We start from the raw sequence: 14,053 nt of genomic DNA, 5'->3' as shown, positions 1-14,053 counted from the left end.
ACGTGTCAGCAATCATACATCAATTAGACTGTTGAGAATTCCATTCCTCCCATGCTGCAGATGTGTGGGATTGTTACATGTCACATGTCTGTTTACATTCCAGCACTGATTATTGGAGTCTTGTGAGCAGAAAGGGAGATACGCTGTTTCCACTCTGTATAGCTATTGTTTTTGCAGTTCTCTCCCCAAGGAAGAAAGAGAAGCCATGTTTTTCTTTGTTCTGTTACGTTTGATTTAATTTGCAATAAATTAGGCTTAGAATTAGATCTTACTCCTCAAGGCTGAGCTTCTGTTTGGACTCTGCTAGTCGTGTGCTCATGTCCTTGGATATGGGTCACATCAGCGTGATGGGGCTGGAGTGATGAATCCCGGGCAACGCTTCGTTGCGGGGGGAGGCACCGGCCTTGGTGTTATCACCCAACATGGACACGCCTAAAATGGTCGCTGCCTGCATGTGAAATTCTTCAATTTCACTCGTCAACTTAGGATTGTGACTGCCCAATAGAAATTTTTGATTTAGAGCTAGTTGGAAGTAAAGCAGACCCCGATTGGGTTAAAGTTCTTCCTAGGAGTAGGGGAAATGACAGAAGATTAGAGTTCGTAGTTTTGCAAACAGTGGCCTTGTACAGTCTTACTTTAGCTCCCCTCCACTCCCAATTTCACTACTTGGCTCACGTAGCATCACTCTTTAGCAGCTTTTCATTAATCTCTCATTAGTGCATTTAGAAGTTTACGTGATTTAATTAAATATGAGGGCTAAATTGAACAAAGAGCAAGTGACATTGTGCAAGTACTTCTGAAACTATCAGGAGTGGAGATGTTGCTTTGTGTAATTCTTCAGCAAGTTTCTCATGGCCAAGGAAACAACTAAGGTAGAGATAGACAGGATCCATGGGACACAAAACTAGGAGACACTGGATAACTTGAAATGTAAAATTAGTGTGGGATGTTATTTCAGAAATAATATTTTAAACACCTGAAGCATTCACACAATTTTTACAGGGGTGATAAAATGTAAGTAACGAGTTTCTGGCTCACCGTTAATTACAATTTACCTTAGCACTTAATGAGAATTTCTTACCTGCTACAGAGTTTGGGCGAGGCATAAGGTAGAGTGGAATGGATTGTACTGACTGGGATAAAACAGTATCTAAGTTCCTTTCAGGGATCTTGTTCAAACTGTATGTAGAAGCCGTCATGTTTTCATCCACTCGATATAAACAAGAGTCTATGCTGGATTTTTGAGACTGCCAAGGTTTCAAGTTTCCTCCAGATCCTAATTCTTTACTGCTTTCCCCTCCATACTTAGCACGATCCATATTTTCAGAATAGCTTGTCAGTGTTGCTGTAACAAACAAACAAACAGAGAACATGAATAACAAAGGAGGCAGTTAATTCAAGTGTGACTCTACAGATGAAGGTAAGGATTGCCATGGTTCAATAATGTCTATTTCTTCAGCTGCCTTATAAGAGTACGAATGCAGCCATTGCACTTTCTGGCCTGCTACCCCATGGCTGATCTGTATACCATCCTCTCCTATCTGCTGTGGGGTAAGCCTGGATCTCTGGTGAGTGATGGGACCAACAGTGTTAAGGCTAGAGCAGAGAGGTGGTGCTGCAGAGCCTTCAGGCACAAATTTTAGGTGTGGCCTCTCAGTTAACAATCTGACAACCCTAACATAATTTTGCATTGCATTCAGATACCAAAAAGTGAACTGTAAATTCAAAGATTATGGAATCCAAATTCGTCCGCACAACAAAATGTTGCAGTTAAGCCACTCTCTCACAGATATATGTCCTTCCGACCTGCAATATGGACAATTATTTGCACTTGCTCTGGATTTTGCAAAAATAACCCTAAATGACCAGGATCTTTGCTGATACCTTTCGGGTTTTGTTTTCTGCAAACCTTGATGTTCAGTCTGCTGATACCTCCCCCTTCCTCTTATGCATGAGTGTTGTATACTGTGACTATGCAAGCATGTGTATTTTCCCTTGACAATCAGAAACAGAATATAAGATGACATATGGCAACTATTCTGCCACATAAATGCAAGCTTTAGAATTACAGGGGAGATGAATATGCAAATATACATTTGCAGTTTGAAAAATATAACAACACAAATTGTATTTAAGGGAACATGAAGGTCACAAAGGCCAAACTGTTAGTTGCTGGAGTTCATCATTAAGCAGAAGTTTTGCTCTTACAACATAATATATACAGGAGCCCCGATTTTTCTTCTCAGTTGTTCTGTTCATCAATCTGTTCATTGCTACAGTGAACTCAAGATGACGGCTACTTCCCACTTCTCTGTCATTCTCTCACATTACCTCCAACGGGGTTAATTTAGCTATCATTCAAACAGAACACAATCACTGGGTGGAATTCAACATTGCACTAAGGCAATTTGTTCCGCCAGGGCAAGCATTTCAGCTTGCCAGATGAAATGATCCCCACTCTCCTGAGTTCCCAAAACCAATTCTGGGGGGCAAGCAGGGGAAGAGAGAGAATTCCCATTGTGCAAAGAGGAGCCTGCTGACAGGACTCACTGGTTGACTCCCAGCCATTGGCTCTGGGCTCTGTATGCAGGCATTATATCACCCAGCCCTGAAATATGAAGAGTCTGTTCTCTGCAGTTTAGATTGCAATCCGAGGCAAAGGAGAATTCAACACTTGCCCTCCTTCACAGCCTGCAAGCCATGTACCTGCCACCCTCAATGCATTTGATCCTCCAAGCCTCCTCCTTTTGCATCCACTTACTTGGCTGCTCCTGCTGCTTTGGCTGAAAGCAGGAGTGAGGAAATAAGTGATAGACATTTTTCTCAACTCCCCATCTTCCCAGCACATTGTACTTCCCGTGTGCTTGCATCCAGCACATTGCAGCAGGCACCAGAACTGGAGATTGAGGTGGAGGGTGGGGAGTGGCCTGCTATTGCCTCCTCTGCCACCGGATCTAGCAGCCAGGCACATGGGCGGTGTCATGCATTAGAAGGGAGTTTGGAAAAAACATGGGTGAAGGAGAGCAAGCAAGGAAGAAGTTTGTGGGGTGGAAGGGGAACAGTTGGGAGGTGGGATTGGAGCCCATTACACTGTCAAAGACATTGTGGAGTGTGCATGATGAGGTCCAATTTGGCTCACAACTGGCCAAGAAAAAAACAAACCAATTACCTAAGCCCAATTATGAGCTTGACCAGAGTAACTTCCCCCACCCCACACAAATCTGGTCAACTAGATTTTTTTTTATAGATCTTCTTAGTGTATACATCACTGTATGAAACTATCTTAGCAACCTATAAACAAGGGCAGTCCAACTTTTCATACCAAGTGGGCCACAAGAGTACTCTGACATGGAACCCACAGGCCACACAATTTGACACTCCACGCCCCCCCTTTTCAAATAGAGGCTCTGGCAGGGTCCTAGAGCCCTCCCACCACTTCCCAAATCTGGGAACGAACTAACTATGCTTTGGAAGGAGGGAGGAGGACTCTAGGACCCTACCAGAGCTTTGCTTTAGAAAGGAAGTGTGAGGGCTGGGGGGCAGGCATCAAATGCAGAAAGAATGTAGTTGGTCAAGGGAGCCGTGGACCCAAAAAGGTTGAAAATCTCTGCTTTATGGATTATGAGAGAGACAGAGAGAAACTGCAATTGAAGTGAGATAATATGCAGACTCAACATGGACCAACAAATCTAAGAACGATAAACTTAGTTTGCAACAAATTTCCTTTGAGGCTTCTATTGCTTCCATTAGTAATCTTTGTTATAAGTTTGGCTGCCTTGATTAGCGCAAATGGACCTATTGTTAAACCAATGGGTAGCCAGGGACTTCCCCTCCAATGCCTTTGAAATAAGGCACCCATAAGAGTTTAGAGGAAGGACAGGATGAACACTAGAAGCCGATGGGGAGAGAGATGCTGAGGTCAGACAGATCTGGACACAGATGGAGGTAGAGAGGCAGGCAGGCAGATGCTCATCTGCACTGGCTTCTGCTGGGGAGCTGCCTTGGGGCACCAGTTTTACTGCCTGTTTTTGAAATATATTTTACTATGCCATGCTTGTAAAGAAAACAGATACTTCAGTGACAACTTAAGTATGTAACGTACTTTCATTCAAAGGAAACAAAATCCCATAGTACAGTTCCCTGGATTTCTCATACTTGAGAAAGTACAGAGTGCTTAACCCTAGTGTCAGAAGTAGAGCAATGCTTCTTTCAGGAGAAACTGTGATGTGATGTGATTTAGCCAATATGCAGAAAATTGCAGCAGCACTTCTAGTAGAATCAGGGTATCCCACTAGGAGATGAAGATGACTTAAAGCAACCCTGAAGGCTGCACAGGAATAGGTGAAAACCTTGCTTGTTCAGCAGCTAAAGGGATCAAAGCTGACCTAAAAGCCCAGCTGCACAGATCCCATCTGAGTCTGGTTAAGACATTCCACAAGATGCATGAGTATCTAATGAGCTTGGACTGGAGCACTACAGTCAGATGCTGAAAATAAGCAGGCTTTATCTACCTTCTGGCCTTCCAATGCAAACAAGAGCAAAAAGCTATATGAATAGCTGCTGACTAGCGAAAGTGCAACCTTTTCTAATAGTGACTTGAAGGAGATTTAGCTGTAGCCATTGGTGAGGGGGAAACCCTTAAACTTTCTCACCCTGTGTGAAAGCCTCATGTAAAGGCCTTGGTGGGATGGATCAAATCCCTTACAGTAGGATTAATTCAGAAGCCCGTGGAAGCCAGGCAGTCTGAGAAGCATATCTGTCTCATATTGAGACCATGCTCAGTAAAATGGAGATGACAGAAAGAAACTACTGGCAGTTAGCCTGAATGGCTCAACCTCTTACGCCCAGTGAGAGGCGGCCCCAGATGAAGACTTCAGGGCTTTTGATCAAAGGTTTAGATCAAACCACTAGTCAGATGGGCCAAGAACCAGAGCAGGAATGACAAGAGGAAGAAAGAAAAAGGAGGACTCCCTGAGAGAAGTTGCAGCGGATTTGGAGAAACTTATGAGCTGGACCGACCAAGATGCCACTGAAGCAAAACAGATCACTGAATGAGCATTTGATTAGAATTTTCACGTTATCCTCATGGAAATGAACCAAGCAGTGAATATTTCTGCAAAAGCAGACTCCTCCAGTACAGCCTCTGGTTAAAGAAATGTGGTTCATCAAAGGAATGGTGTTGGGTGAGCACAAATCTCTCTTTTTTCTCATTTGAAACAAATATACTACAAACTTGCTTGCTATTTGAGAATTTACTTTTGGACACATGTGGCTCTTAATCGAGCTTGCACTGAAAAGGGTAGCTCTAATTTGTTTTCTAGCCACACTTATATCAAACTTTATGCCTTTCATTATTCCAAACAAGAAATTCTAACAATTTACAATGGGGAAATATATATTAGAATTATTTTGATAACTTTTCTACTGAAGAGAATATAGTAAGGGTTGAGAGGTAAATGTCTTACACAAAGAAATTGGCAGCTAAAACTTTTATCATTGAGACAACAGAAAATGTTGAATATGACAAGATAGTGCTCTATTGGTACACATAAACCTGTCATCTTTCCCATGTCAAAACTCCAACTTTTTAAAAGCTGGTTAAGTATTTTAAGGATTGGGTGAAAGAGGAGAAACAGGACAAGTTAAGGCAATTCTAACTTCTACTTGAAAGAAGCACGAAGAGCTATGGCTCTCTTCCTCCAGCACTACATAATACACACCGTCCACATTACTTCATAAACTGTGTTGTAGAAAGCTGTTGAGATCATTTCTGTCAGATAACCAAGAGACAGACATTTGCCAGTCCCTGAGTTGATAAGATTGCACTCCAGTGGAAGTCTCTCTGGTATCACATCAATAGCTTCACCAGCGGGTACTATTGAGAGGTAACACAGATTATATCTACTCTCTCAATTCTGATTTTCCTGAACACTCTGGGAATCAGGGTTTCTGCAGATGGAAGCAAATTTCTGAGCCAAGGTGACAACAGCAGTTAGGTCCCCTTTGCACCTTGGCACAAGGACCTGGAGAAGCTTTGCACTTTGTTTCTAACAGGAGAAACAAAACAGTACTATGATAGGGATTCTGCAGTTGACCATGACTCTGTGAAATATATTTTGAGAGACTGCTTGTCTTGATCCAACCTCTGCAAGTCATCTACTAAGCATCCCATGGATATACTCTACAGGGAACCAGGCAGAGGGCCTTCTCGGTAGTGGCACCCACCCTGTGGAATGCCCTCCCACCAGAGGTCAAAGAGAACAACAATTACCAGACCTTTAGAAGGCATCTCAAGGCAGCCCTGTTTAGGGAAGCTTTTAATGTTTGATGGATTTCTGTATTTTAATATTTTGTTGGAAGCCGCCCAGAGTGGCTGGGGGAACCCGGCCAGATGGGCGGGGTATAAATATATTATTATTAGTATTAGTATTTTTATTATTATTATTACCCCAAAGAAAGGTTAGAAAGACAAAGAGTCTTGTTGCACCTTAAAGACTAATGAATTTATTATGGCATATGCTTTTAATCGACTGGTCCACTTCACCCAATGAATGAAATACTATTCTCAGGGGTGGGGGTGGGTGTGGGTGTAAGTGGTCCATAGTGGGATCAAATGCAAAAAGTACACTCTACGACTATTAAATTGACACTCAGTTGTATGCAAAATAAGCACAGTGACCATTCATAACAGCAGCACTTTGTATTAATATAATCATCCTCTCATTACTAAGTTAATCCTGTAGTAGGAAAGCAAAGTATTGTTTCTTTTCATGCCTGAGCAAATAGAATCAATCTTAGTAAGCTTTAATTCAGCAGTTTCATGCCAATTCTTCATGTCACTAACATTCTATTAAACATGATTCCAAGACACATGGCATTACTGGTGCCCAAGAACATGACTCACCTATTATGCCGCTGTCTCTGCTCTCAAGAGTAGAAGTGGGGCTGGTGACAGCTCCATAACTGCAGTCTTTTGCTATAACATCCTTGGTGCTAGTTTGAGGGAGGGTGGAGCAGGGACTACTGGCAGGTGGTGAAGCAGTGCTACTGGTCAGCGTGGAACAAGGACTTATTCGTTGGGACACTGCTGAGGTCTGCAAAATTGGAAACGGGAACAATTCAGTAATTGCAATCTATTACTATAGCATTCAAACACTGAACTCTGGCTCATACTTCAGCATCTATATAGTATAACAACAAATATAGTTGGCTGTTGGAATGTCATCTAGGCTAAGACAATGATTATAAAGTAACCTCTCTTACATTTCCAGGCCATTCTAGGTCCGAACATTTTCTCTTGGTGCAGAATACACTAAAATCACATTCTTTCAACAAAAACCTGCAAAATTAGTACAGGCTGCTGGTGTAATACTTAAAGTACACCCAAAGTTGCATTGTATCTGGGACTGATAGCCTCCTCACATAATACCTATTTAAAATGCTATATTTTGATTGTATTCCACATACCTGCTACTTTGAGAGCTAGCCACAGAAAAGACACACATCATTCTATGTTCTGCTTTTTCCCGGTAGTAAGCAACACATTTTAACCAGCATAATGTCATTATTTGCTCTAGATACAATTCCTGGAATGATAGCATTTTGCAGAACATTGGCAAAAATGGTTTTCTACACAAGCAAGACAGCTGTGAAAGCCGAGAAGACTATTTGAGTTTCCTTCTATTTTAGCATCCCTGGCACAATATATACAGGAAATCCAATAAAGACTTGCAGTTTGGCACTTTCCCCAATGACTCTGCTCAGGAAGCTCTCTTGGCATCTGATTTTGCTTTGTAAGTGCTTCTTCCATTCACGAAATATGACAATGATTTTGTACTCAGATAAAGAAGGACGTATCAAAACAGCTCCCCTTTTTCTCATAGGGAACATTTTTCATGCCAAATTTAATTTTTTGAAAAAGAGCAAGCAATAAAGTATTTCCTTTGCATAACAGAATAATCCAAAGCTGAAGGCGTATGAGGTCGGTACTGATCAAAAAGGGAAGATTTATTTTACTTTAACAGTCTGCAAAACCATGTACAGCTCACCTGCACAGAGATGAGTGGCTTCAAGATGTCTAATTTGACAAATAATCTTGATTTTATTGAAGAAGAGAGCTTATAGTTTGCTGAAAAAGCCAGCTGCTTTAATTTTGCACATTTAAAATAAGCTACTTTTCAAAGACATCATAGGCCACCCACATTGCAGTCTGTGACAGTGTTCCTACCAAAAATGCACATGCCAACTCAGAACCAAAATTGGTACTGGTACTTGTTACTGCTCTCCAATGCTCTGAGCTCTGATTATGCATAAGGAATCTGAAACATTGGAGAAACAGATCAAATAGCATGTGTGCTACTCCTCAGCCATTAGTGCGCCAATGATCTTGACTTGCTTAATGGATTTGTGAGACCATTCCCACAAGCTTCCAGATGTACATGTCGATTGCAAGCAAACAAACCCTGGGAATATTAAACCCTTTACTAGGGAAACTTTCAAAGCCTTTCCTGTCCAACATTTGTCTTATAACAGCAGACTTTTACCAAATGTGGTGGCAATATAAAGAGCACCAATATATGCAGAAACAGTTAACAGAAATGTTCAAGAAATTTTCAGTAATAGCGTCACTCCTAACCTACTATCATGTGTGCTTAATTATCTGCAAATATAAATATACCTGCAAATATAAAAGCAGAAAACATATAAGAAGCTGTATTATATTTTATAACAATGGCCAGATTAACCCGTGCCACTGAGTGGAATACTTTTCTATGACTGAAAAATAGAATAGCATTGAAAAACAGGGTAGTAATTATACAAAAATTATACAAACAATGAAATTGGGAACCAAATGAAACACAACTCAACAATTTTGGGAGTGCTGTTATTAATAATCAGGAATACTTTTTTATTTAATTTGTTTTCTTCACATATGTGTGTGTGTGTGTGTTTATGTTATATGAGGTTAAAAAAAAGGTAAAGGACCCCTGGACGGTTAAGACCAGTCAAAGATGACTATGGGGTGGTGGGGCTCATCTCGCTTTCAGGCCAAGGGAGCCAGCCTTTGTTCAAAGACAGCTTTCTGGGTCATGTGGCCAACATTACTAAACCGCTTCTGGTGCAACAAGACACCATGACGGAAGCCAGAGTGCACGGAAACGTCATTTACCTTCCTGCCACAGCAGTACCTATTTATCTACTTGCACTGGTGTGCTTTCGAACTGCTAGGTTGGCAGGAGCTGGGAAAGAGCAATAGGAGCTCACCCCGTCGCGGGGATTCGAACTGCCAACCTCCTGATCTACAAGCCCAAGAGGCTCAGTGGTTTAGACCACAGCGCCACCCACGTCCCTTATGTTATATGATTCTTAAATCAGGTGTATTAATTTTCTAATGATATAAAAAATTGTTTAAGCATTATGGATGTGAGAAATGACTGCAACTGACTCTTGTAAAGTAGGGCAATGAAAATATAGCCAGAATTAATTTAGAAGGACACTTGCTTGGGTATCTGTGAGGGAAGCGATATAATTTGCTGCAAAAATTCTATTGCTGCTTGTGAAAATTCTCACTTCTTCGGAAAGCAAATACATAAGTGTGGCAAGAAGCAGAACACCTCTTCACAATAAAGCAAAGAAAGGCAAACCTTTACACTAGATCTACAAAACACAAAATCTAGAACACAAAATCTATTAGCGACACAGAATGACTGGAGGCAAGAGAACTACTGCCAACAGCCCAAGCACCCCACCTGAACCAGAAGGTCTCTTTTTTTTTTTAATTGATTGTAAGTGGATTTTCAGGAGTTCTGGTTATGTAAGAAACTCCCAGCTGCAAAAGGGAAAGTCTGCAAGCTGCTGTGTCTCAGAGTGGTTTTCTTTACTTAATGGGATTTGGAAGTTAAGGGCAAATTAATAACTCGATTCTCAACCAAACACCAGATACTATGATTAGCCAGACAACGGTTGGTAATCCAAACAATTTCCCCCACAATGACTCATTATGCTGAGCAATCAATCCCAGGACAGACAGGTTCTAGAGGTAGGTCTGCTGCCATGTGTAGTGGCAGTAAGCTACAATGAGTGGAAAGAGACTTGGGGAGGGTTGAAGGAAAGGGGTAACAGTGCTATTAATATAACAGCCTCCTGCTAGCTGATTCAGAGCACCATCATACTTTGTAATCTTCTCCTACAGATTGCTCATTGCATGAGGAAGGAATATCAACTGGAAAACTCCTCTTTTTTGCCTCCTTCCACCAGGCCCAAATGGAAGCAGCTATCAGTCTCTTGTTCAAGCACATATAACCCATGTACATCATAGGAACCAAATTGCTAATATATTTCAAAATGGCAAAACAAAGGAAATTTTAGTTCAGCGGAATATAACATGAATGTTATCTCATGTATCTGCCAGATTCTTCTAGTGCTTCAGCCCATTTTAAGTGCTGTTTTTCATGTTTAAGTCTCACTGAGTTTTCTACCAGGCTATTTGAAGTTAGGGCCTTTGTGTTATGTTGCTATATAATTCCAAGGCATCACACAGCATCTAGGCCAAAGTTATTATGTTCACTCACTGAATTGGGACAAGAGGAATTCTTAACAAAACCACCCCAATTTGCCCATGCCTCACTACAGCCTTATCACTGCCCTTAACGAAAGTACCACTCACAGAAAACAGCTTTTACAGGTATTATTTTTCCTTTACATACACAGAAAGTATTCAAAGCCCATCAGAAACCTGCTCATGCAAAAACTAGCTCAGAGATACAATTTTATTACAGAATGCAAACGTTCCTCTACAGATACCTTCTTGTGCTTGCCTTCCAGAAGCATATTTGCTTTTTATAAGAAGATGGAATCTATTTTTTAATCCCTGAACACAAGGAACCACTTATAACAGAAGTCTCTGCTCTCTGCTTTGATGTATTAAATTAAGTGCCCATTAAAAATAAACTAACGAAAAAGGATGCTTGTACACATCCTTGCCTTCAATGCTACCCAGGCACACTGCTTCCCTGGCTGTGAGGCTGACCCCACAAGAAATTGGCTGACAGCCAGAAAATAAGTAGCTTTGAAAGAGGGGATTGTGATAGCTGTCAGCCTGTGTGATTCTCACCTTAAAAGTCACCCAGTGCAGAGCCACCGAAAAGCCAGCTAGAGGGTGATTTTGCAGGTAGAGACTGCATGGGCTGAGAGTTCAGACATTTCCCACTTGCAAACCTACAAGGCATCTCAGGTGGATGGGGATTGTGCCTTCAAAGACAGCCAACCAACCAATCCCAGTTTGGGAGGCTGTCACTTGAGGACACCATTCAAGCTGGAATGGAATGACCTTAAAGGTGGGACTGCATGAAATTCCACTTCCCAACGCATTTTATTTATTGGCAAGAATGTTTATATACTCCCCAAATGTTTACAATTAAAATCTCAATACGATTTAAGCCGAAGGGCATAAGTGCATCCATATGGTAAGACAGATCCTTCCCACTCTACCCCACGCAGGCCAACATTACCTGTCAATCACTTGATGCCATTATGACATCCTGTGACAACTTGAAAGGGGCTCACATTTGAAGTCTGTCTGCAAGCAAACCACTTGCAAAAGGAATTCAGAAAAATGTCTTGGTAAAATGCCATTTACCAAGGTTTGAGTTGGGTATCAAAAACTGTTGTACTGACAGCTGTAATCAGGAATAGAATCTCAGCCAGCACCAAGGAACTATAGATACCAGGGCCTGGGCAAGATATGCCCCAAAGCTTGAGTTTGGTAGCAGGACTGTCAATATGAAGGAACTCCAGGTACCATGACTTAAACTGGGTACAAATACTGTCAGTAAGAAAGAATTTTAGCTACCAAAGCTAGAGCTAGGGTACTGAGAGTGCAAGAAACATTGCCCCTGCTTTTGCACTCATATACTGCTCAGCCTGGAGTGAGTAAAGGAGAGGAAGTGGATTTCTGTGCAACCAACAGTCTGCTCTGAGGGTCTTCCCAATCACAGAGGTCTTTGGGGGTCAATGTTAGTGGTGCCCCATGACTCGCAGGCACAGCTCAACTTTATGAAGCCCAACTTTATGGAACTCCTAGCTGAAGTCATGCAGGCCCCCTTTCCTGTTGAACTTTTGGTCCTCCATGAATACTTTTTTCTTTATTCCAACAGGCATTTTAACAATTCTAATTTTATAATTTTATTTATGATTTTTATTCTTATTGCATTGAGTTTCTTGTACACTGCTTAGAGACTATTGTAATTAAGTAGCATATACATTGATGAAATAAGAAATAGTGATATCCATGCAAGGTCAACCTAAACTTTGGCGGGAAAGCACTTCTAGCTGGGCTCATTTGCAGCCACTATGAGGAGAGGAGAAAGCTTGATCCACAGGCAGATATTTTAGGATTGCCATATGTCTGGGAATTCCCAGACATGTCCTCTTTTGGGGTCGTACATGCCCATCCAGGAGGAATTTTACACTTTAAAGCAAATGTCCTGGATTTGGGTTTTTTTAAAATATAAAAAATAATTGTGTGCAGACGGCTCTGGTTCAGGCTCTGGTGACCCAAGCTCTTGCTTGGAGGCAGCAGAGTGGCTATCACGGAATTGCCCTAAATAAGTTCAAAAACTTTTTGTATCTGGATTTTTACCACTTGAAATATGGCAATCCTAAGATATTTGCAAGCGCCTTAACTAGAGCCATTAGGAGGAAGAAATGTCTACAAAATATTTCATTTCCATTGTTAATTTTATTTGGCTTTGTCAAGGACATCGTTTTAAACCGAGGACACAGAAATAGTACTTCATTTATTAACAGCTGCCTGAATGACTATCAGTCATAAATGGAAAAAAGATCAATCCACTGTCTTTAGAGAACGGGTGCCTGAGGGTATGAGATATAGTTTACTCAATTAAACTTACAAATTTGATAGGTTATAGAGGGAAGGCAACACAGTGATATCGTCATTGACAAATGAAGCCTTTTTATTCAATACTGGAATGATGCAGAGCAACTCTGTTCTATTTTGGGAATGATCTGGATATCTGTGTGTGATTCTGGTTAACTTGATTTAAGTTTAAGTAATTTAATATTGATTGGATATATTTGTTAATTTTTGTTATCGATGTAAACCTAGCTACTAATTATTATTTGTGGTAGTTTTTATCCTGTTTTATCTAACATAATTAGAATGTACAACTCAGCTTATTTAATAAACATTCAAAAATCAAAAGTTTCTTTTCATTCTATTTTAAAATTAGTTTGTAGATCATGGTAATGGGAGCTCCACAAGAACTCTGTTGCCTGTAGCAGAGCCACAACTAGCTTGAAAATGGGAACGTCCCACCTCTCCTCCCCCCATTAAAAATGTAAATAGGGGAGGCCCCCATCTGCGGCTAGAAAAATATTTATCTAGTGGAGTAGGAGAGCTGGGGGGAAATTCATATCTGGCAACCAATGTGCCCCTTTGGTTTCATATGGTGCGTGGGTAAAAAGGTAAAGGTAAAGGGGCCCCTGACCATCAGGTCCAGTTGTGTCCGACTCTGGGGTTGCGGCGCTCATCTCGCTCTATAGGCCGAGGGAGCCAGCGTTTGTCTGCAGACAGCTTCCGGGTCATGTGGCCAGCATGACAAAGCTGCTTCTGGCAAACCAGAGCAGCGCACGGAAACGCTGTTTACCTTCCCGCCGGAGCGGTCCCTATTTGTCTACTTGCACTTTGATGTGCTTTCGAACTGCTAGGTGGACAGGAGCTGGGAACCGAGCAACGGGAGCTCACCCCGTTGCAGGGATTCGAACCGCCGACCTTCTGATCAGCAAGCCCTAGACTCTGTGCTTTAACCCACAGTGCCACCTGGGTCCCTATGGTGCGTTGGTAGACCAGACTAAAAAGCCCAGGACACAAATTTCCATGGTCTAGGAGGCCCAGGAGGCTTAGTATGGTCACAATCGAGTATACACTTACAGATTTAATACTTAATACATTATTTCTGGTAAATGAACCACTATAGCCGCTAGAGGGCCATGAAAACTTGTGTCCTGGGCTTTTTAGACTCGCCTACCAATG

The 14,053-nt window shown here is 41.6% G+C and overlaps 1 protein-coding gene across 11 annotated transcripts in view; it reads right to left on the bottom strand.

The window, feature by feature from the left end:
- The window catches only part of TANC2 (tetratricopeptide repeat, ankyrin repeat and coiled-coil containing 2), a 195,493-nt gene that overhangs the window by 45,356 nt on the left and 136,084 nt on the right, over positions 1-14,053 (bottom strand). For all 11 annotated transcript variants that reach the window (XM_088655539.1, XM_088655541.1, XM_088655538.1 and 8 more), the window contains 2 exons: positions 6,905-7,094; positions 1,082-1,345 (listed from right to left, as the gene is read on the bottom strand). In XM_088655539.1, coding sequence (XP_088511665.1) covers positions 1,082-1,345; positions 6,905-7,094 — 454 coding nt within the window. The remainder of the gene's footprint in view (positions 1-1,081; positions 1,346-6,904; positions 7,095-14,053) is intronic.

Source organism: Zootoca vivipara, chromosome 12 (genome assembly GCF_965207765.1).
Source record: "Zootoca vivipara chromosome 12, rZooViv2.hap1.1, whole genome shotgun sequence".
Taxonomy (NCBI): domain Eukaryota; kingdom Metazoa; phylum Chordata; class Lepidosauria; order Squamata; family Lacertidae; genus Zootoca; species Zootoca vivipara.
Note: the sequence above shows the minus strand (reverse complement) of the source record. Positions and strands in the feature narration are given on the sequence as shown.